The sequence below is a fragment of the Belonocnema kinseyi genome, chromosome 9 (assembly GCF_010883055.1).
Source record: "Belonocnema kinseyi isolate 2016_QV_RU_SX_M_011 chromosome 9, B_treatae_v1, whole genome shotgun sequence".
Classification (NCBI taxonomy): Eukaryota; Metazoa; Arthropoda; class Insecta; order Hymenoptera; family Cynipidae; genus Belonocnema; species Belonocnema kinseyi.
Genome location: NC_046665.1, coordinates 80539913 through 80562913, shown reverse-complemented (window position 1 = coordinate 80562913; position 23001 = coordinate 80539913). Strand labels below are relative to the sequence as shown.

General features: G+C 29.2%; 2 protein-coding genes across 4 annotated transcripts in view; one reads left to right on the top strand and one right to left on the bottom strand.

Moving 5' to 3' along the window:
• The window catches only part of LOC117179875 (long-chain fatty acid transport protein 4-like), a 58285-nt gene that overhangs the window by 8089 nt on the left and 27195 nt on the right, over positions 1-23001 (bottom strand). For 2 of the 3 annotated variants that reach the window (XM_033372045.1, XM_033372046.1), the window contains exons 2-9: positions 14206-14409; positions 10700-10850; positions 7401-7638; positions 6539-6764; positions 1169-1370; positions 895-1087; positions 625-771; positions 347-484 (exon numbers count right to left, since the gene is read on the bottom strand). In XM_033372045.1, coding sequence (XP_033227936.1) covers positions 347-484; positions 625-771; positions 895-1087; positions 1169-1370; positions 6539-6764; positions 7401-7638; positions 10700-10850; positions 14206-14409 — 1499 coding nt within the window. The remainder of the gene's footprint in view (positions 1-346; positions 485-624; positions 772-894; positions 1088-1168; positions 1371-6538; positions 6765-7400; positions 7639-10699; positions 10851-14205; positions 14410-23001) is intronic. The other variant, XM_033372047.1, reaches the window with a different exon arrangement.
• On the top strand, positions 1789-3834 carry LOC117179876 (histidine-rich glycoprotein-like). Its single transcript, XM_033372048.1, has 2 exons — positions 1789-2546; positions 3584-3834. The coding sequence occupies exon 1, from the start codon at positions 1938-1940 to the stop codon at positions 2505-2507; it is 570 nt and encodes a 189-aa protein (XP_033227939.1). The 5' UTR covers positions 1789-1937; the 3' UTR covers positions 2508-2546; positions 3584-3834.

Below are 23001 nucleotides of genomic sequence, written 5' to 3'. Positions count from 1 at the left end.
ACGAAATGATAAAATGACAAGACAATTTAAAATTACATTTTTTTTTTTTGAAAATCAACTTTTTTGTTTAAAAAAATAGAAAATAGCCATAAAGGAATTATTGAAATCAATTCGAACTTTAAAATATTGAATTCCGGTAGTTTTATGGCTCTTTATTGTATGTCTTCTATGCACAAATTTTGTTGTATTCATGATTGCGTCCCCAACTTCGGGGACATGGTTCTAGATTATTTTAAAAAATAAATTATGATGGTATAAAATAATAGTAATAGCGTTCGGTATTTCACATATAAAAATAACAACAATAAAAAATTTTCTAATTTTTGTAAAATAATTTTACACATACCGGACAAGAAAGCTTTGTCTCCCTTGACAAAAACGTTTGAAATAATTTTACTTCTCGACGCTTCCTCATCTAAATATCCATTGAATTCCCTGGAGGCGTTGCCCTGCTTTATTAATCCTATAAACATCCCTGGTTCATCTGTAAGTAAAAAATTGATAATTAATTAAGTATTATTTACAAAGATAGTAAAGAGATATAAAAATATTAAATCAAATTCGCAATGATTTGACGAGTTTGTTATTAAAAAGAACTTTATTACAAAATTCTTTAATTCTTACTTATCTCTGCTCGTATGCAAAATCCATCTGTGCCTCTGATTGGTTCGAAGGTTTCCGGATTGACTCGAAGAATTGCTACGGGATGAAGGCTTCTGGGCAAAATATTGGGTACGAATCCCACTGCGCCAACCTGATTATCTACATTTACTGTAAATACAAAGTATTAATGTTTTTCCATTAATTGATTGATATGTATATTACATAATGAGAACAAATTTCCCAATTTTATTTCTACAAAAATTCATATTAAGGATAATTAAAAATATATACCGATATTGGCGTTTCCTTCACTGGAGCCGTATACTTCAGTAACTTGTTCTATTTTGAAACGATTGACAAAGTCTTGCCAAATCTGGGGTCTCATTCCGTTTCCAACCATGAGTCTTACTGAATGAGCAGAATCCTCAGGTCGAGGTGGGGCTGAGAGTAAATATCTGCACATCTCACCGATATACTGTGAAAGCTACAAGATACAAAAAATATATTAGTAATAAATTTATTTAAATTATTAATTAAATTCATGACATTTGTCTTAATTACACACCGTGCAATTGTATTTAATGCAATCTGTCCAATAAGCAGATACAGAAAATTTAGTCCTCAGCACACTCGGTATTCCTTTAACTAATGCACAACATGTTCCAACAAGTCCTCCTGCCAGGTGGTACAATGGAATAGAGTTGTACATAATATCGCTTGATCTTAATCCCAGCATATGGTACGTTGCCATTGTTACTAACAAGACCCTGGAAAAATCTTAAATTAATTTATAATGTCTTCCACCTCCGCTTTAATATTTCCATCTTTAAAGGCAGTATCTTCTATGATTCACAGCTCTAAACTAGTTTATTTTTCACAATTACAATATTTTAGGACAAATTATAGGTTTTCTCAGAGTCCAATGGACTCCAGCTCTTGAACTTTTTAACACTCTACTTTCAAAGTATTCACTATGTCTGAATTTCATTTACACATGACTGTAGTATCTAGATTACATTAATAAACGCCCTTTGATTCATCTCGGTCAAGCTAGCCATTAATTTTGTAGAACGATCGGAAAATCAGTCGTTGTAACAAACTTTATGGACCGTGTGACGATTCTATGGATGGTCTCTCTACCCCGTCCGCGCTAGCCGGGAAATACGGAGGTGTTACACTTATCATCATACAAAGTAAAGTGTAAACCACGCCCAGTGAATGCCAACTGTGTCTCATCGCTTCGTTAATAACTTCAGTGTAATTCTAAACAATACAAAAGGTTGTACCATTTACAGTTCTTTGTGATTTTGTTTAATCCTGTGGAAGAAATCTTCATGAGAATGAAGGGACATCGTGGACATTTAGGACGCCATGGACATCATGGACATCATGGACACCATGGTCCGCACCATGGACCACACCATAGACCACACCATGGATCACATCAGTTACCTTATGATGGGCATCATGGACCCCACCATAAAAACCATGTTAAGCTCAATCCACATCACTTCAAGCCGAAACATGAAATGCTAAAGCGCCTGCACAAGCGTGATCATCAACATCATGCATGGAAAATACATTGTGGTCGCTCGGCTTCTCCGATAGCGCATCAGGTGAATGTACGTAATCCAGGAATGATGAAGCACTTTGCGCATCACTGCAAAAGTGTCTTTTGTCATTTCCGCAAACGCTCGTGTGAGAATGAGATTGCGCATTCGCGACCGGTTAATCATCATCATCATAGACATAAACATGGATGTCGCCGGGCGGGAGACATAGGTATGGCCCGAGCCATCATTGTTGTTAATGAAGGTCTTGAGCATCCTCACAATCGCCGCTGTTCAAGCCTTCCCCCCACTGTTCCTCTGAATAACACTGATCGTGATTGTCAGCAACTCTAGACTTAGGGACACTACGATACGGAACAAGTGGTCATCGAGGTAAGATAAGGATACAAAAAGTGATAAATATAATTGTGTTTACGTGTATATTATAGTCGTGCGTCAGATATATGAATTTGCTGCTATGGCAGGACAAAGTTTTGATAGTTGAGATATAGTGTAGGGGAGGATGTTACATACTGGATAACGCTTATTTTTCATAGCATACTGGAGATATAAATTAAAAACCTTAAAAAGGGTCATTGATTCCAAAGAATATTTTCTCTAAAAAATTGTATGTAATTCCATAGATGTAAATGCGAGCATATAGTATTATAATTATAGCTCTAATTAGAATTATAAGTTACTGCTTTCTATGTTATTTATCTTCGAAATTAAAAATGCAAATTCTTTTATACTCGACTTATCTTTTTCTCATCACCTCCATTTTTTGCTGCACGCTTTATTCAACTCTGCAACTTGAACGTTCATTGTCAACCAACACTTGTTCTGGCTTTTTTGAAGTAAGTAAGTAAGTAAGTAAGTACAGACAAATATAAATACAGGCAAATTCCTAAATTCGCCACTGAGCGATTGCCGCAATTGCTTGAGCATACACAGGAAAGTAGTGGGCTCATTTTTGCTACAACTCAATTGTTATAGTCTCGAAATGAGATATTTTTCAAAAATGAGAATACTTCAAGTGTGAAACTGTAACATAAACATTAGCTCCATTCTCATTCTCTGTTGTCTCATTTTTGTTCCAATTCAAAACAGTACCGAATCGGTGTACTTTTGAGGATCGAAATTTGACTGTGTAAGGACCGAGTGAGTATATAAGTTTTTGTTACCACTTACTCATTTCATTTTATGTTGTACTTGCTTCAGCGAATTCACAATCGCTTAACCAGTAATCATCGTTATTTTGTTTCTAATGTTTTTATGTTTAAAAAGTAGATCTTAAAATCTAAATAATTTTAAAGTCCTTCATCTAGTATGATAATATATTTTAATATTTCCAAATTATGAACGTTTATGTAGTAATTATAAATCGTCATTATGTAATTAAAATAAGTATTTATTTTAAATTGTTTCAGAAATTACGAAGAATTTAGTGTAGAGTATTTTGCAGAAATCAACTTAGGACCACATTGACTAACCAATTAGCGTGGAAAGGATTATATCATTTATCCAATATCACATCTCATAAAAAAATAAATGAAAAAGTATAAGTCGCACTTAAATGAACAGTTTTTTGTATTTATATCCTGGGTTTAAACAAGAGTGTTCGCATGATATAATTATAAGTGATTAAATATGCCATAGCGACTAAAAATAACAAAAAAAATTAAAAAGAATTACGCGTCTGCACGTAATAAAATCAACAGTTCGAAATGTTTTCTTTGTAATCTTTAAAAATAGAATAAGTGAAGCATTTTATGTACAGCGGCTTGGAATAAAAAAATTTAGTTTAGAAATTTTTGTGTTTAAAAAAATTTATTTATCCCATTCATCCTATTTATAATTAAGATTTTAATGAATCATTTTTAAATTCAAATTTAATCTTTTTTGATTCATGTATATTTATTATTGAGAGTTTTTCATTGTCTTTCTCATTTCATTATATTGTATATAATATTCAATGTTTCAAGTTTACTGAAAAAACTGAATAAAGTATATCAACTATCCCGGTTGGAAATCTACTTTTAGAATATTATTAGAGATTACAATAAAGTAAACTAATGTGGTAATTGCAATGTTTTGCACAAATTTGTAATTATAAACTTTTATAAGTATCCAACTTTCAGAATTTATTTTAGTTTTCTACTGGAGCTTTTTCTGTAATTTTCTATACACTGACGAATTTTTATAGAACTTTTTCACTGTATTATCAATAATTATTAAATATATTAGAAAATTACAACAAAAAAAGCTCTAAAAGAAATGACATTTTTTTACCATTTTTATATTGTTACAATTTATTGTGTTTTTTTTTTGTTGTAAAAATACATTGACACTATACATAATTGCTCAAATTTGAAAGTCATTCAGGTGAAAAACGCCTTGCTTGAAGAAACCCATTTATTTTATTGTATACTGAGGAATATTTTACCAATTTAATCAAGTTTGGATTGGTATAACATCATTTATTGGAAGAGTCGATCAAATTATTCAGTTCGTAACTGCATTCTGAAATTAAAAATTTTTGAGTTTCGAAAGCTATATAAATGGTATAAGTTAATCATTCTAAGTATAAAAAGATCTAGGATGGAAATAACTTTGTTATTTTAACGTCTGGGTACGATAAAATGTTGGACTCCAAAAAAAGAAAACATGATTTCTTAGAGAAATCTTCCAGGCAATGATCTAATCAATGGCAATGATTAATTATTATCTGGTAGACGTCGATAAGAAATAAAAGTTTTCCTTATTAAAATCCCTTCATATTAATAATTCCTCATTAATTTTTCAAGTTTATAAATACTACTAGTATTTACTTCAATTATAAATATATAAAGAAATTAATAAGTTAAAAATAAAGAAGTGACACTTTAATGTTTTACTAAAGGAACATTTTAACCTTATTTTTTTCATTATTAATTTTTTAAATGCTAAGAAAGATTATTCCAAAATGAGATTAATTCTAAATAGTCATCCTGCACTTTTTCATAACTGTTTAAAAAAATTAAATCAATATTTCTTTATTGTATGAAAAAGAGAAATAGAAGAGTGCGACTCTGCTCCACTCTAATTTCATTCTCCTCAAGTTGTGGGGCCTCCCTGACAAGATTATGGATCGTTCATTAAATCCAGTACTTACTACCTTACACCCGCTTCATATATCACTGTGGAAAACTATGTAATATTTAAAAATGTCATAAGATCTCAACTATACTTAGCTGAAAATTCCTTCTTTTTCTGTCATTTCTACTCATTTCGTTATTATTATTAGATGTATGGGTCTAATGACAAAGCTAACATCCCCTTAATATGCTTCATTAACACAGAATTAGAACTCAATTTAGTATCATTTGCAAGAGGGTCGTTTGCTTTTCATCTAAATTTTAAATGAAACAAGAACTCTCACGTTGCGTTGCTCATTAACTTCTTGATTATTTTAAAAAGAGCATTTCCTCTGATAATGGGACATAATTTTATTTTTTTTATTTAATCTATTCTATTAATCTATAATATCGACGTGTCCAAATGAGAAAATTACATCTCGTTCGAGAGAAAATGAAAAGGTGCTAACTCGAGGGGACAAAATGAGAAGTTGCTAGCTCACGTGGCGAGCTCTCGAAGCTTCAACATAACGTATAAATTGTATTGGGAACATCAGCGCCCTCAACTGTGTAGCAACTTTTCATTTGGACTTCACGAGTTAGCTCCTTTTCCATTTCGTTTCTCCAACATGGGACCGTGTCATTTGGACTCTGATGAGGAAAATCAGAACTATATCACCGAACCTAAAGCTTAAAATTCAACGTGCCCAAGTGATAAGGTTCTAGTTCAAATCGTGCAAATAGAAAGGTTATGTCTCGAAGAGGCTGCTAATACAATTTACATCCCAATTTGCAAGCTTCCAGATTTCATCAATGAAATATAACGTTTTAATTCGGACTCCCGAGATAAGACCTTCCAGTATGCATATGCTAAAATAAAACCTTGTCATATGGACACGTCAACTTAGTGGAAATTTATTATTAGAACCTAATCCAAGTTTGGATTAAGTTAAGTCATTCGTAGTTAATTTAAGCAAGAAGTAAGGCAAGGGTCGATATGAGCCAAAGTCGTTATAACAATATAGTTTGAACCTTAATTTGCAGTTAAACTGCAGAGACCATCGATCGCGGTGCTTGTTTCACCAATTCTTAAGATGTGTCAAAGTTGACCTACATGTATGGCTCAATAATCATGAATAAAGAATAAGACCAAGTGACACAGAAAGTCTTGTTGTGCCAATGACAAAATAAGCTTGATCGTTATTTCTCAAATAAAAAAATCACCTTATATTGCTTGAAAAATAGTAGGATTAAAATTGAATTCAGTACCTTGAGTTTGGTATCAGAGCCGCTTTTGGTAGCCCAGTGGTACCACTCGTGTATATATACAGTAATTTGTCTCTATATCCAGGTTCTTCATCCACAATTGGCTGTTGAGTGCTAGCTTCTGACAAAAGTTGGTCGAGATTCTTGGCACCATCTGTGGAGATACTTAAGCCACATCCCTGCTTGAACTTCTCTACATGCACTATTGTGTCCCTAATTTCATCGATAGCTGTAACCACACGTTTTTTGACATAGAGTTATTGTTTTATCTAAAAAAATATATAATTGAACCGTTGGGTGCAATAATAGCCTACTTGTATTTTCAGAAGTCGCTTGTTTTTCGTTTTTTTTGCACACAAAGTCATGAAGAATAAATGAAAAATAAGTAACTTCTAAAAATGCAAGAGCTATTATTGCATCCAAACGCTCAATCATATAATCAAAAAGTAAAAAAACATGGTATATTCAGTTTTGAATACAAAAAATTTTGAGTGATAAGGAACGAGAAAATATTTGTTTCACATGACCACATGTTAACCTCAATTTGTTAATTAAAAAGATAAGTATATTTTAAGTGTTACCACTTTGTTTTGCAGTTCATATCTCAGATTATAGTATTTATTATGAGCAAAAAAGTTTCACCAAAGATAATAGGAAGAGTTTTAATCAATGTACCGTTTGAAAAATATCCCTGAGTCGCTATATAAATGAGAATGAGCTGTTCGAAATAATTTGGATCTAGATTGCAAAATATGATGGGATAATTTAAGGATATTTTTAAAAATTGAGAAGAAGCTCAAAATTGATCAATGTTTGCGTACTTCAGTTTTAAGACTGATTGATTTATCGAAAGAAGGATATTTACCAGATGATACTTCCTCGGTGTAGATGATGCCTTTCGCTTTTGCTACACTTAAGCAGTGGACTAACGGATTTGCACGTAAATTGGTATTAATCAAAGCTGTAATAACACCAATTTTTCCCAAACCTAGCCACGTAGCTACGAATTCTGGCCTGTTAGGCATCATCAACGCAACTGCATCACCTTTTGAATAACCAGCTTTTTGGAAAACTGAAGCTATTTGATTACTGTATTTGTCTATCTGAAAAGAAAAATTACAGTTTTAATTTACAACGTGTTACAATGTATATTTAATATTAAATCTTTGATCTCTGATAAAAAAGAGAAACCAAACTTAATTCTATCAGAAGAAGATAATCCTGGGCCAAAAATTATATATCCAGTATTTTCTAGTTTCTAAATTAGTGATTCTGAAAATAATGTAGAAAATCCCATGAACTATCTTTTCTTTGAGTTAAAGTATAAGAATATTTCCAATGCTCTATAACAAAAAGCGATTCAGTTTAGATGTTTTCGATCTTGAAAGCCTTGAAAATTTCCCTCAAAATATTCTTTATTTTATTTTAATTAAAATAATTTGAATTAATTATTACAATACAATAATGAAATAGCTAAATATAAGTTATAGTTAAATCTAAATTCGAAAATTAATTCAAAGCAAGTGCTGCATCATTTTAATGTATTTTACCTTAAAAATATCAATTAAAATAATTTAAAAAAATGGTCAATCGATCCGTGCTGGAAATTTATTATCACAAACATATTATATTCTTTGTAACAATTTTATAATAAAAATAAATGCAATTAAAGTGTACAATACAAATTAAACTTTTTTTTATAATAATGAAGTCGAAAGATTTTTAGGTATAAACATGAGAAATATTCAAATTAATTATTATTTTCATAAATTCAGATCTCTTTAGTGAAATTAATATTTTGCAGTTTTATAAATGCCATAATAAAAATGAGTTGATTCGAGATTGAAACTTTTAAACACTGTAGACATCGTTTTTTTCATGTAACAAAGGAATCCTTTACACTAGTGAGGGCTCGGATCTAAAGAAGCCTGCAAAAAAGTCGCATTAGTTGCATAAAATTACAAAGAAAGTCGCACTGAATTTTAAAAAAGGTCCGCAAAAAGCCGCAAAAAATTTTTAAGGATAATGAAAAAAGCAGTATCAGATACTGATTGACTAAAGTAATAACTTTATTTGTTTAGGAATAAAGAGCATACAATTTCCATTGATTTTCAAATATTTTTTGGACAATCAAAATAGACTTTATAGTAAAAAAATTTGATTAATAGTTATTCAACTTGAAGGATTTTGAATCTGGGTGTAAAATAATTTGTTCTGAACTGTTAAACTTGTCAACTTTGATCATTTTAAAATGAGAGAAGTGTATAATTTATACAACTTTTAAATTACTTAAGAATGAAGATTTTAATTTCAGAATGTATAATTTAAATGGGAAATTATAATGAATTTAATGTGAAACGCTTCTCAACCCAAATACGAACATTTAATAAAAGAGTTGAGTTTTCAAATTAAAAAGTCGAATAGTGTAAAAAAACAGTTGACTTTCAAATCCGAAAGATTAATTACGAATCAAAAAAGATTAAAATTCAAAAAACTAGTTGAATTTTCAAGTAAAGAGAAACGAATATTTTAGAAGAAGCGAGTTTAATGATCAGCCTGAAAAGTCGAATAAAGAAAAAATAAAAAATTTGAAGCAAACCGTTGTACTAAATGAAAATAGTTACACTTTCAATAAAAAAGACAATTTATGAACAAAATAGATGAATTTTCAACTAACAAAGATGAGTTTTTAAACGAAAAACTATGACTTTTCTACTATAAAACAGTCATTTTCAATCAAGGGGGATGAATTTTCTATCCTAAAAAAGGCGAATATTCGACAAAATAGTTCAATTTTCGAACAAAAAATATAAATTGTCAATAAAATAATTATATTTATAACCAAACAAACAAATTTATAACCAAAAAGAATTAATTTTTAAATAAAAATAGTTGATTTTCTTAGTGGGTGCCATTAATTCAGTTCGCATTTAAGCGAAAAAGTGAGAAAGGGGAAAGTTTCTTAAAAACAGAGAAAAGAAGAGGATTTCTTGTTAAAAATGGCAAATACTAAAAATAGGGAGGAGAATATGAAGATTGTAATTGAATTAGAAATTAATCGATTTTTAACTTTTGCGACGTCAAAATGTCCAACTGTTAACGCTTGCAATTCAAAAAAATAAAAAATTTGCATTCGGATTCACAAAATTAGAAATTGCTCAATTTTAAACTCTATTAATTACAAATTTGGCAAGTGAGGAAAATAGGAAGTCGATTAGTCGCATTTTTCTTCAAAATTCGTAATAAGAAATTCTTGCTGTGAAAATTATGGTTTTTTTCTTCTATAAATTAAATTTTATTTTATTACATTCTTTTCATAATTTTAGGTCTCGATATAAAAAGTTTATTTGCTTCATAAATTCTAAAGTCACTATGAAATAAAAATGAATGTATGAATTTAAGAAAGAAATTTTAATTATAATTCTCCGACAATCAATAGTCTGAAAATACGCAATGCAGAATTGTTTATATGTCATTCATTAAAATTCAGTCTTCACACATATATTGTTGCATAAAATACCTATTTTGCTGCATCTATTCTCGCACCCATTACCAGATTATTTATCGATTGACTCGACTTTTCTTTCGTTGAAAGCTTCTACGCTTACGTTCAGTGATTGAATAAATAAGACAATAATTCTATTTTACGCTGTAAATTTGAACATTTTGAGCATTTGAGCATTTAGCAGTTTTTCAAAGTACGTTAGCCTTCTTTTATTTCTCTTTTCTCGAATAAAATAGCCTGGAAATAGGTAGGCTAATGAAAGCCAACACGTGGGAATCCGACCCAACTAAACTTTGTTGCATCTCCTCGTGTACTTTGAACTTTATGATTCCACTTCACATGAGGCTGACATTTCCTCACTCACATCAGATTAAACTAGGCTGATATTGAAATATTGCTTTTAATGTTAAAAAAGTAGAAAGTCGCCAAGTGTAATTAAATCTGCGCAATATTATTATTAGAGCAAAGGTTAATTTATGTAACGAATATTATTATCCCGCAACTTCTGTATGAAAGATAATAACGATAATTATACATTTTGGTGTATTTGTCAACAAGAATTAATAAAATAATAAAGATAAATTGGTTCAAATGTTAGCTTTTACTTTGATAGGGGCATTTTTTATCAATTTATAAATATTGATTTATTATATACTCACATCAGCATTTGTCCAAATCCGTCCTTCGAAAATAAAGCAGGGTTTATTTGGATACAAACGAGCCCTTTCCCTAAAGAGTTTCATGACTGTACTGTTATTTCGAACGAAACCTCTTGTTTCCAGGTCAGCGTTAACATAGCGATAGAGAAATCTGGAAGCAGAAAAAAATAATTTTCATGATTTTAAATAAAGAAAAATTGTACAAAGTTAGACATTACGATGCTGATAATACAGAAACTGTTTAGAATTTTAAGTGCATGAAATTAGGGTATTATCTATGATCCACTGAATAAATAATCAAAACACGTGTACTGTAGATATTAACCTAAGAAAGTAAAACTGTAATAAAGTGATGATCAACCAGAAATACAAACGAAAGAACTTTATGAATTTAAATATTTTTAATCAATTTTTCAGTATGATAACTATATTTATATCTTGTTTCTTAGAGATAAGAAAATAAAAATACCCCTAATATTAGTTGAAAGCATTTGAAATATAACTTTAATCATTTTTGCTGTGTTTTTTATCAGCGAGATTGTCAATTTGTCATAATAAGTTATGAGGGATAAACTATTAAACGCCGTCCTTGCATAAATGTAATGCTCTAATTTTCAAACATGATGCCACTCTTGTAATATACATTAGCTCCCAATCTATTCTTTTTATTATTGTCGAACTTTGAGCGTGGCGTTGAACGTTTTTCTATCGATTTTATCTTACGCGCGACCGTTTGTTCAAACGATTTAGTACACTCCTCTGTTATTACTATTGCATAAATTCACTTCCCTCACTGTTTTAACAAATAGTAAGTGAAAAATGGAAAATCGATTCAAATTGTTCAATGTAAGAGCTGCAGGAAATTGTGCACATAAGGGGAGAAAAAATGGAATTCATACTCTCTAACTCTGAGTTATCAGAAAAATACTAAATAAAATAAAACTATAAATTACTAGTAGACAATTACTGATTATTAGTAGAAACGAATGGTAAAGTTTATTTGAATTTGTGATAAATAAGAAAAGTAGAAGACATTATTATTTTTGTATTCACTTTCATGAGGTGAGTTTATAATCATTTTTGGTCGGATAAAATGTGTCTTTTTCTACGATTGAACTAGCTCTGAGGATTTGAGATTAATTCTGAGACAGCTGTTTTAAAATTTTTGTGTTTTTTACTTCAGAAAAAATATATTGTATATATTGTATTAATTTTTAGTTCCGAAAAGGTCACTCAAGGTTCCGTTATCATTCCACTTAAAATTCACTAAAGTTTTTTTGGCGCAGCAAAACAAAAACTCACATATGTATAGAGTGAAACTTAAACTAAGTATTCATACAAATGGATTCATTTTGATTATATACTTAGAAAATTAAAAAATAAAAAAAACCTACTACTACTATTACGACTACCCAGTTATTAATAATTTTAGACATTTCTAAAACAAACGAAAACGGGAATTTCATAATTAAGTACACAACAGATCAACTTAATTCAGAAATATAAAAATCTCTAAATCGAAGGGAAGAAAAGTTTTAAGGTGCAAATATTTTAAGTATTATTTTTTACTTTGAAGTTTTTACCCGAGCTGAATACTCTAAAATTGAAGCCTATAAGATAAAAAATTATTAGAACTTTTAAAATGGAACATATTCAGAATGAGAAGTATTTAAAATTATAAAATTTTGAAGTTAAGGCATAAAATTGAACAACTTCTATCTATATATCTTTAAATAAAAAAAATCCAGGATTAAACATTCAGGATTCAAGATTTTTTTAATTGATTCAAATTGAGCAATTTTTAATTCAAAGTGTTGTAAATTGCGAGGTAAATTGAATAGTTATGAATTTGAAGTGCTTATAGAATTTGTAAAATGTCAAATTGAAATATTTAAAATTCGAGGATTTCGAAACTTTACCAATTTCAACTATCGTTAACGTAAATAATTTGTAGTGCACAATAACAATTTTAATTTTGTAAAATTACATAGGGTTCTTCATATTTTTGGACTAACGCTCTTCTATTTGAAATAGGGGTGGGTGGTACATTTTTGATACCAGGAAATACTGGATAACGCGTATTTTTTCATAGTAGGGATAAGAATATTGAATGAATGTAACGTTATTACATTAAAACAGCCGTAAAAATGGGTCTTAATTTTTCACTTAGAAAACTTGAATTGTTTTTTTTTTACTGTAAGGAAAATTGGGAATGTTGTAGTCCCGATATTACAGATGCTTTCAGAAAATTTGGAATTGTCCCTTTATGCAAAAATTAAACCATTTGAGTTGTAAGAATAAAAACTGTATATTATAAAATATGTAACATTCAGGATTAAACTAAATGTAAACTAATACCTTGTCATTGATTAGAAGAATGTAAAAATTAAGAAACTAAAAAATCTAAATCTTCAAAATTAAGACATGAAGATTGACCAATTTTAAGATTTAGTCCCTTTAAAAACTGAAACATTTGATAATTCGACATTTAAAACTCAATGATATAAAACATTGAAATTTTCTCAAATTTAGTATTAAAAACTAAATCAAACCTTTACAAACTGGTTAATTTTAAATAAAAAATTCCAGATGCAATTGCAATATTTAAGGGTGGCCTCAAAACTTTATTTCAAAAATGTCCTAACTTTTCCCCGACTATTTTTTCATTTTACCTGACTATTAATATTTAAATACTAAAATTCGGGCCAACATTCTAATCTTGTAATATTTTCAATCCATAGAATCTTATATATAAGTAGATTAAAGCACATTTACATTTAAAATCATGAATTACCAATTTTTTCAATAATATAAAATCTTATGAAAGATTAGGAAATTTGATATTTCCTTAAATCCTCGGAACAGTTAAAAAATCCCTTGGAATCATTTTAAATATCATATAACCTTATAGGACCTTTAAAATCGTTCCATATCTTTCGAAATATTATAAGAAAATCTTCTCAACGGCAATAAAACTAGTTTGAATTCCTTAGAATCATTAAATTCTTGTAAATTCCTTGAAAACTTTAAAAATTTTTCTAAAATATTTCATACACATTGAATTCTTAAAATTATTTAAAGCTTTTAAACATTCATTGGAGTCTTTTGAAATAGCCTAAGATATTTCAAAAGAATTCAAGAAAATTTCGAAATAGGCATAGACCTGAATTCAATATTGGTTAGCCCATTTGCTAATTTGTTCAAAAAAGTGACTATACTGACTTCATCTTTAAAAAGTGACTAAACGTGACTAGTTGCAAGCTTTGATTATTATTTTTGACAGTTACTTGGAGTGCATCTTCAGAAATTCCCTGAATGTTGCCATTTCTTATGTCATAAATAGCCATGTCATAAATAAATCAGACGGTATACATAAAAACGTTAAATAAAACGGACTCAACTTTAAGTGTGAAACAAGGTATAATTATCTGATAAATTATAAAATAAGGGATGAAAATAAGAAATCGATACGTATGTGTATAAAAGGTACCAAGGATAGGACTTACTTGATGTCTCGCGGAAGTGTCCTGATGATGATGTAAAGTTTGCGATGAAACCTGTAGAGAAGAGGTATGATTGCTGCAGCCAGGAAAAACTGTGCAATCCTGGCAAAGGATCCAATTCTAGAACTAACGCCGGCCGCCATCAAACCGACGATTCCCAGTACGAGGAACACGAATCTAACGTCCATGCTATCCAGGGCACCCTGTCTGAAACAGCGAGGGGGTAAGGGGTTGTGGGTCGCCAGGTGTTTGTTATACTCTAGCGCCCTCAACAGATGTTAACTATAGCTAGCTTATAGATACGTTATGTTATATCATGGAAAGCCCGCGAAGGGGTACTTTTCCTTCATGAGTTTATCATACGTACACTATAATACAAGTACGCACTTGTATGGGAATTTATATACGTGCATATAGCCCCGGCTGTTTTCTGCATTTATGTGCACACGTTTAACGATCCACGCATGCGCCCTTAAACACGTGGCCTGAAATTCGGAGGGGTGTCTGATGATCAACCCCCACTGCATTCACTGCATCGACGCGAGCTCTTTAGGGGAGATGTCTACTTCTATATAGACATATGATCGCACTTGTTTATGGAAAATGCTCCAGTTGTTAGCATTGAGCAATGTATTTATTTGGATGTTTGCTTATTTGATATAAGTTGTATAATTTAGATATTTTTCATTCAGGTTAAGGGCCGACAATCAACTAAGTTACCAATTTTTGCTTATTTTTTATTACCGGTTATTTCCCCTAAAATATTAATTTTTAACCAATAAAGAAACTTTTCTACCATAAAGAATGAATTTTCAATCTAAAAGGAAGAATTTCTAACAAAACAATTGAATTTTCGAATAAAAATACGACTTTATCCAAATAGTTTCATTGTTATTCAACAAAAATGCATTTTCACACAAAGAGTCAAATTTCAATATAAGAAAAAAAATTCAAATTCAAACAAAAACCAAAACAGTCAAATTTTTAAGCCAAAGAGACGAATTTTTTAGATGACTATAGCCCTTCTGAGAACCGAAGCGTGAACAAACAAAAGCGGAGCGGGCTATAATGAGTTAATTCCCACCCACCCTCAGCCCCAAAATCCGCGCTATAGTAGAGTTTCACTGTAGTTGAACCCTAAATCAAATAGATGCATTTTCAATGAAGAAATATGAATTCTAAACCAAATAGTTGAATTTTCAACAACAAAAAAATACATTTTTAGAACAAAAAATGGAACCATAAGATTTTTAACAATAACAAAAAGAATTTTCAAACTGTATCATTCAACCACAAAATACGAAATTTAAACCAAGTAGTTGAATCCACAACCAAAAAGATAAAATTTCAACAAACAAGATTAATTCTCCGATCAAAAAGATGTATTCTTAACAAAATACAAATTTTCTTATTAAATATTTTAATTTTCAACTTATAATGAATAAATTTCAGACCAAAGAGGTGAATCTTAAAATAAAAAATAAAAATTTATATTGCATTAGAAAAATACGAATTTTTGAAAAAATTGTTGAATTTTGATTAAAAAACACGGATTATCTACAAAACAGTTTTTCAATCCGAAAATATTATTTTCTATCAAAAAAATTAATTGTCCACCAAATGGTTAAATTTTTGACACAAAAATATAAATTTTCAACTGAAGTGATGAATCTTCAAAGCAATATAAATTAAGTTTTCCTAAAGTAGTTTAACCTTAAACCAAGTACTTTATTTTACAGCCAAAAAAGATTTATTGTGAAAGAAAAATGACATATGTAGTTCATATTTTACCAAAATATATTTTATGATGAAATGCAAAACAGTTAAACTGAAATAAAAATTGTTTTAACATAATAGTTGAATCCTTAAGCAAAATAGATTAATATTACCAAAAAGGTGCATTTTTAACCAAAAGGAATTAAGTTTGAATTAAGAAAATTAATTTTCTACCAAATAAGAGGAATTTTCTACAAAAGAAAAGAAAAGATCAGTTTATAAACAAAAATGTAATGATAATAATTTTTGTTAATAAATAAATTATTAACTAACGAAACGAATTTTAAACAAAATAGTTAAATTTCAAAGCAAACAGATGAATTTTCAATTAAAATGATTAATTTTAAAAACATGAATTTCCATGAAAACAGTTCAACATTCAACCCAAAAGATGATTTTTTTTACCAAGAAGATTATATTTATAAAAAGGGAATACTAAATTTTCAAACAAAGATATGAATGTTTAACCAAAAAAATTAACTTTTAACAAAATAGTTCAACTTAAATAGTTGCATATTCAACAAAATAATTTAATTTTAAACTAAAACGATTTGGATTCTCTTGGGCTCTATGAATTAAATTCCCATTTAAGCGAAAGAAAAAAAAACAAGAAAAAAATAGAACAAATGCGAAGTTCCTTGAAAACCAGAAGAAAAAGAAGAATTCTTTTTAATAAAGGAGAAAGAGATGAATAGGGGAATTTTCCTGCCTAAGAAAAAGAGGTTTAACCTTACATCTCGAAAATCTCGCAATCATTGTTTTTGAAAATCTGATTGGCATTTCATTACTTGAAGTTCTTTTATATCTTAAATTTGAAATTTTGAAAATTAAGTCGAAGAAAATTTTAGAAAGTCTTATGCAGATTGAGGAACATTTGTGTTTTTAAAATACTCTTACGCAGTTAAAGTACAATTTTCAAATTGTCTACTAATTTTTTGAAAATATTAAAAATGTTTTGTGAACATTAAAAAACTACGTTACAATATTTTTAACACTTTCCACCCTTTCCCTTCTTTGTTAAAAATCATATACAGATATTGAAACCCACGGATAGCGTCACAAGCACCCCACCCCCCTTGAGTCAACATTTTTCCATCGATTTAATTTTATAAGCGCCTAAAATGAAACACACATCGTACAAAGTTACAAACATAATATTTGGATAATTTACTTGTAAAATAAAATAAATAATTTTTTTCAATTATTTCAAAAATTGTTATACACATGTTTATTTTCCATGCGTAATGTCACATTTCGCATGAAATTCTCTCCCTATACGTCACAAAGTGTCACATAATATGCACCTCCAACCCCCTAACGATGTGACGTCGTTTTTGAACGGCATCTTTTACGTTACTGCTTTTCGTTAGAAATAAGTATTTTCCATTAGAAAATAATTTTAACATAAAATTATAAACTTTCGAAGACTTACATTTTTTTAATGTTAGGTTGTGTTCATTTTTTTTATCGAGAATTAGTATTTTTGAACAAATATTATCAGTATTCATTATTTTCCACAATTCAAGATTATATGTTAGCGTTTTACACCAAAAATTGACATTTTAAAACAAACTTCATTATACACTCAGAAAAATATTTGTTTGAATCAAACATATGTTTGACATATGTTTGGATTTCAAAGAGGATAATAAATTTTCGAACATTTTTGGCTTATTCTTGTGTTTTTGAAAGTAGAATTTAAAATCTTAAGCAATTTGTTGTCATGTTACAATAGAGATTTTCTTCTAAAATTGGTACTATATTAATAAAAATAATTACCTTTTAAAAAATATTTATATTATTTGAACGACTATGGGCTATGTTACCGTTTTTCGCTAGAAATGAGTAATTTTAAACGAAGATCATTTGACTTCTAAAATTAAACTTAGATTTGGACCAACTTTAGGTTATGGTAGCGTTTTTCCTCGCAAGTTGGTATTTTTAACCAGAATGAAATGGTTTCATTGTGTGTATATTGTACAAAAATATTATATATCAATTCTGCAGTTAACATATCAATTGAACGGTCCACGGGCTAAACCTGTTAACTGACATTTGTTTCGAAATTAATTTTTTGACATTTTATGGAACATTTTTTTATGCAGTTAATATCCCGAAAACAAAATAATGAAATTCCTTTCAATTGAAAAAAAAATGATTTTCGAAAATTGCGTTATGATGAATCTTAATTTTATTTTTTAATTTAAAATTTGCTTAAGATAAAAATCTGGTAATCGCGCGTGTAGTCAACGTTTTTTGCATGCTTTACATAAAAAGATACATCAATAAGGCATACATAAATTTGAGATAGTTTTGATTCATTCAAAGTGTGAAAGTCTTGTAATTAATATAAAAATAAGGACGAAGGGGCGGCGGGCAGTGACATAGGGACCAGGAACGAAGTTTCAATTACGTCCTGGATATATATATTGATAGTTTGAGATCTCTTAAAAAAAACTTTACGATTTTCTTTCAATTTGAAAATTAGCAAAAGAACAAAATTCTTTGGAAAAAGATTTTGGCCATTTTGCATGAAAAACTTAATTATTTAAAATTCAGCAACAAATTAGGGCATAATTAAACTAAGGCGATTTAAAATTTACTATTCTAACAAATATTGAAGGAATTCAAAATCAAGGTTTCAAAGTTTAACAATTTCAAATTGAAACCTTCAATGCTGTATTATTTTAAATAAAAAGGCTCTAAAATCGGACGTTTTTATATGTTATGCCTTCAAAATTAGGCAATTATAGCCTCGACAGACATAACGTTATATCAGCGTAGATAATCTTTTCTAGAACTAAGTTCATCGTATAGAAAGAGATTTATGTCCAAGGTTTTCTCTTCTATGTCGTAGTATATATGTCATTGAACTAACTATGTAATATACAAACAGCAAAATATATCTACATATGCTCACAACTTAAAAAAAAATCCAACAAAACAGGTTTTTGTTGATGCAACGTTATCTCTGCCGAGGATTCTTAAAAATTTCTGTTTTAAACTGAAAATTTTTTAATGAATAGTTTAATTTTTTTTAAATTGTCAATTTGTCATTCAAAAATAAAAATCTCAAACATAAGAAGATTTAAATTTAAAAAATTCAAGGCTTTGAAGATCAGAAAAATGGAAAATGAGGTAATGAAAATCCAAAAATTTCAAATCATGACAAATATTTTTGAATTTTTACAAACAAAATTAAATATCAATCATTCACATAAATCTCTCACATTTTAAATATTAAAAATTATAAATAGAATAATTACAAATTTAAGTTAAAAAACTTAAGTTTTTTAAATTCTATCATCAGGTTCTAATTTGAATAAATTTAAATAACTTGAAAATCGCTTAAACAAAATTTCCCGTGGATTGGATTACAAAATTTTGTATGTTTACTTTCCTCTAAAATCATGTCTTGATTCACTCCACTTCAACTACAAATTGTTCAGAAAAAATGGCACTAATATTCGTTGCGCATTCCATGTTCTTTGCCTTGATATCTTTTGCAACTAGATTGGTAGTTTATAACTTGAAATATGGTGCACAGAGTAAAACTATTATCGAAAAAAAATATTTATTAAAATTCATATGTCGATAACCAATCCATAAAAATTTGTTTCAATGCAATTTTCAAGTTTAGCAGACAATTTTTGAGTTTTTGCTTACCAAAATAAAATTTTAAACGATAAATTAGAATTATTGAAGTTAAAATTTTTTAAAATTTAAGATTGAAATACGTTTTCAAAATATAAATCTGAGACTAATCATTGAAAAATGAAAAAATCGGGCATTGAAAATTAATTAGCTTCAAGTTAAAGAGTTGAAAATCGAACAATCTAAAATTATAAAAATTAGTCCGAGAAGAAGTGGACAAGCGATCTCAAGAAAGGGTTATTCAGGCATATCCCTTACCAGTTTAATTTATTTTCAGCATAACGGCTTTGAAAATTCGACTTGTTTTACCAAGAAATTTCTTTAAATTGTGTAGAATTTCAAATTACAGTATACGAAATAGTTGTTAAAAATGAAGAAAAATGGGTATCATTTATTTAATTATTGATAACCCTTTATAAATATAGAATTAATATTATTTATATTATATATTCATATTATATATATTATTTAAAAAGTGCAGTTTTATAATAAAATAAGTGATTTTAAAACCAATTAACAAATCTCTTCTCATGTTTACAACTTCTGAAACTAAATAAATTTAGTTGTACCTTGAGAATTTTATAAATTAGAAGTTTTGCGTGTTTAAGCGTACTTAGGCCTTAGGCTTAGTACTCCTAAACCTTAGGAGTACCTTGCACGAGGCAGAAGCAATTTCTCTTGTATTTGAAACTCTGATTTGTAGTCATGACATCCAGATTAGTTGCTAATTTAGTCTTCATTTATCTTCAATTGTATTTTAAGCCAAAGTCAACTAACGATGAAAAGAGATTAAAAAAAAATCTATTTCCATGACGGTTTAAAAACAATTTTTCGATTCTTCACAAATTATTCTAGGTTGACGGAACCAATTTACGAGGGAGTTTCTTTTGTCCGAGCTGGAAGATGAAATCCTTTCTGTTTTCACTATTTTTTCACGTACACCTAATTTTTTTATTCGGACGCGTAACTTAAACTCATTTAATGAGGTATAGTAAAAAAATAACATATTTAAGTGATATTTGTTTCCTGAATCTTTCTGATTTTTCCCTCTTTTGGCCACTGATCCATTTTGAATACATTAAAAATTAAAAATTGATCAAATTGTTTAATTTTTAATGTTTATAGTTTTAAATCATAGCATTTGGGACATTTTCATGAAATCGATCTATCCTGAAGATGTAGAATTGAAGATTCTTCAATTCTTAATGTGTATAATTTAGAAAGATGTGATTTTGAATGTTTTTCTATAGTTCAATTTTAAAGAATTACAATTGAAGACTCTTAAATTTAAAACATTTATAAATCACAATTCTTAAAATTGAATGATGTGTTAGATCAAAAGCCAAGTTTTCAATTCGGAATCTTCCAAATTAAAGAAATGTTGAATTTAATACTGATAATTACAGAATGATTGGTTGTGAATTTTAAAAATTAAAAAATCTTTTATTTTAAATGCTTTCAATTCAAAGTTTTAAAATTTTGAAGAGTTAAAATTGTGAATTCTTAAAATTTGAAAAATTCAAATTTATAAAATAAAAGATTTAAATTCAAAATTATTCATTTTTGGGATTTGCAATTGAACGGCTGGCGACCAAAAGGGAACCCGGCCGGATTCAGCCTGAGAAGTATTGTCCTGAATGTCAATTTTAAAAATCTTTCTAATTTCAATCTCAAAGACTGATACTTGTAGAGAATTTTAAGGCGCATCTTTTTTTCCTCTTGCAAAAATTTATAGGTTTTGTAGTTTTTGAGATAATTGTTAAAAAGTGGATTTTTTTAAAACGAAAAATTCCAAACTTTTTTCACTTCAACTCGCGCTAATTTAGCCAATTTTCATCATTTCCCGATTTCCCCAATACAAAGTACGTGTTTAAGTCTTCTGAAACTATCTAAGAAAGAAAAACGACAATATTGTAATGAACAAAAAAGTAATTAATTTTTTTTGAGGCAATGCAAAAATCATGAATTTTAACCTTCAAGCGCCTCGTTTAGCGAACGAATTTTAAGCTACGGAAAGCTTTCAGTGAGACAGTTGTTCATTAATGTTCAAAGAAGTTTTCTGGAAATTTTTAGATCGATTGGATTAATAGTTCAAAAATTATGAATGTTTTAAAATCCAAGCGGTAATCTTGACGCTGCCCAAAAACGTGCCTGGCCGGCTACGTACGTGCTGCAGCGAACGACTTGAAGATCAAGTCAATCTTACCAAAACAAATGCACAACAGTAACTCCAGATATTATCATTAAAATAATTTATTTATTAAACATTTAACATATAATATTATGCATATTATTGAACAAGAATAAATTAATCAAACAGTATTTTATTAGAAACTACTTTTACTCATTTTCGTCACTCTCTTCAGTTTCTTCGGCATCTGGATTCTCAGTTTGTACTTTTAAAAAATATGATTTGAAAAATTCTTTTCCTTTAGCGCCTAAATACTGGAAGAGATTTTTTACATCCTTTATTTTGGCAGCTTTTAATCCAATTCGGGGCGGAGGACTTTTCGAAAGATTTTCTAGTTTAAGCGTAGGTTTAAAGAAAAAAGTGGTTGGATTTGCAACTCATAGTGTCAAAAACATCTACTTTTCCATCAGGAAAAACATGCAAAACGAACGCTTTGCTGATTTGGAAATTTTTTTGCTTTCGCATTTTGCCTTTGAAACATTTTTCAAAATCCTGCAGAAGATCTTCACACTTGTCGACCATTGTGAATGAAGGTGAACGAGCATTGCGAATCGTTTCTACATATTCAGCTTCAGTTTCCATTCGTTCTAATTTTTTCAGCTTTTGGGAATATGTGCCAAAATTCCTATCGCACTGGCAATAGGAATGGCCTCGAACTGGAAATACATATTTAATCTCGCTTTGCAAATAAATGGACAATAAAACCAAAAAATGAAACACTGTGTAGTTTTTATTTTGTCCAGGACATGAGTCTGAAAATAATGTTATGCTGTTGAACTTGTCTTTAGCAAATTCTTTTAATACCGCGTATTTGATAAAACTGCAAACAGAGTTAGCACCCTTCTTTACAATTCCCTCAAGGATAGGGAACCTGTAACTCTGGTTCGTAGTATGTACATGTACGTTAAATAGAAAAAGTCATGCTAAAGTTTGGTAAAACTGCGCGGACACGGGTATTTTTGGTAGTGGCAAATTCTGCGCAAAATCAAATTCACAGCATAGACCATTATTTTCAGAGAGTATTTGCTTTTCTAACTTCAAATAAATGGTTTGACTTATTGTCAATTTAGCCCCCGTTTTTCTTTATAATATTTTTCGAATAATTTGTAAAGTTCTACAAGATTTAATGAAGGATTATCAAAATATTTTAGGTTGGTAGAATTTCGTTTGTAATGTGA

Coding starts and splice junctions, on each gene's coding strand:
- LOC117179876 (XM_033372048.1), top strand. CDS start 1,938: ATGAGAATGAAGGGACATCGTGGACATTTAGGACGCCATGGACATCAT.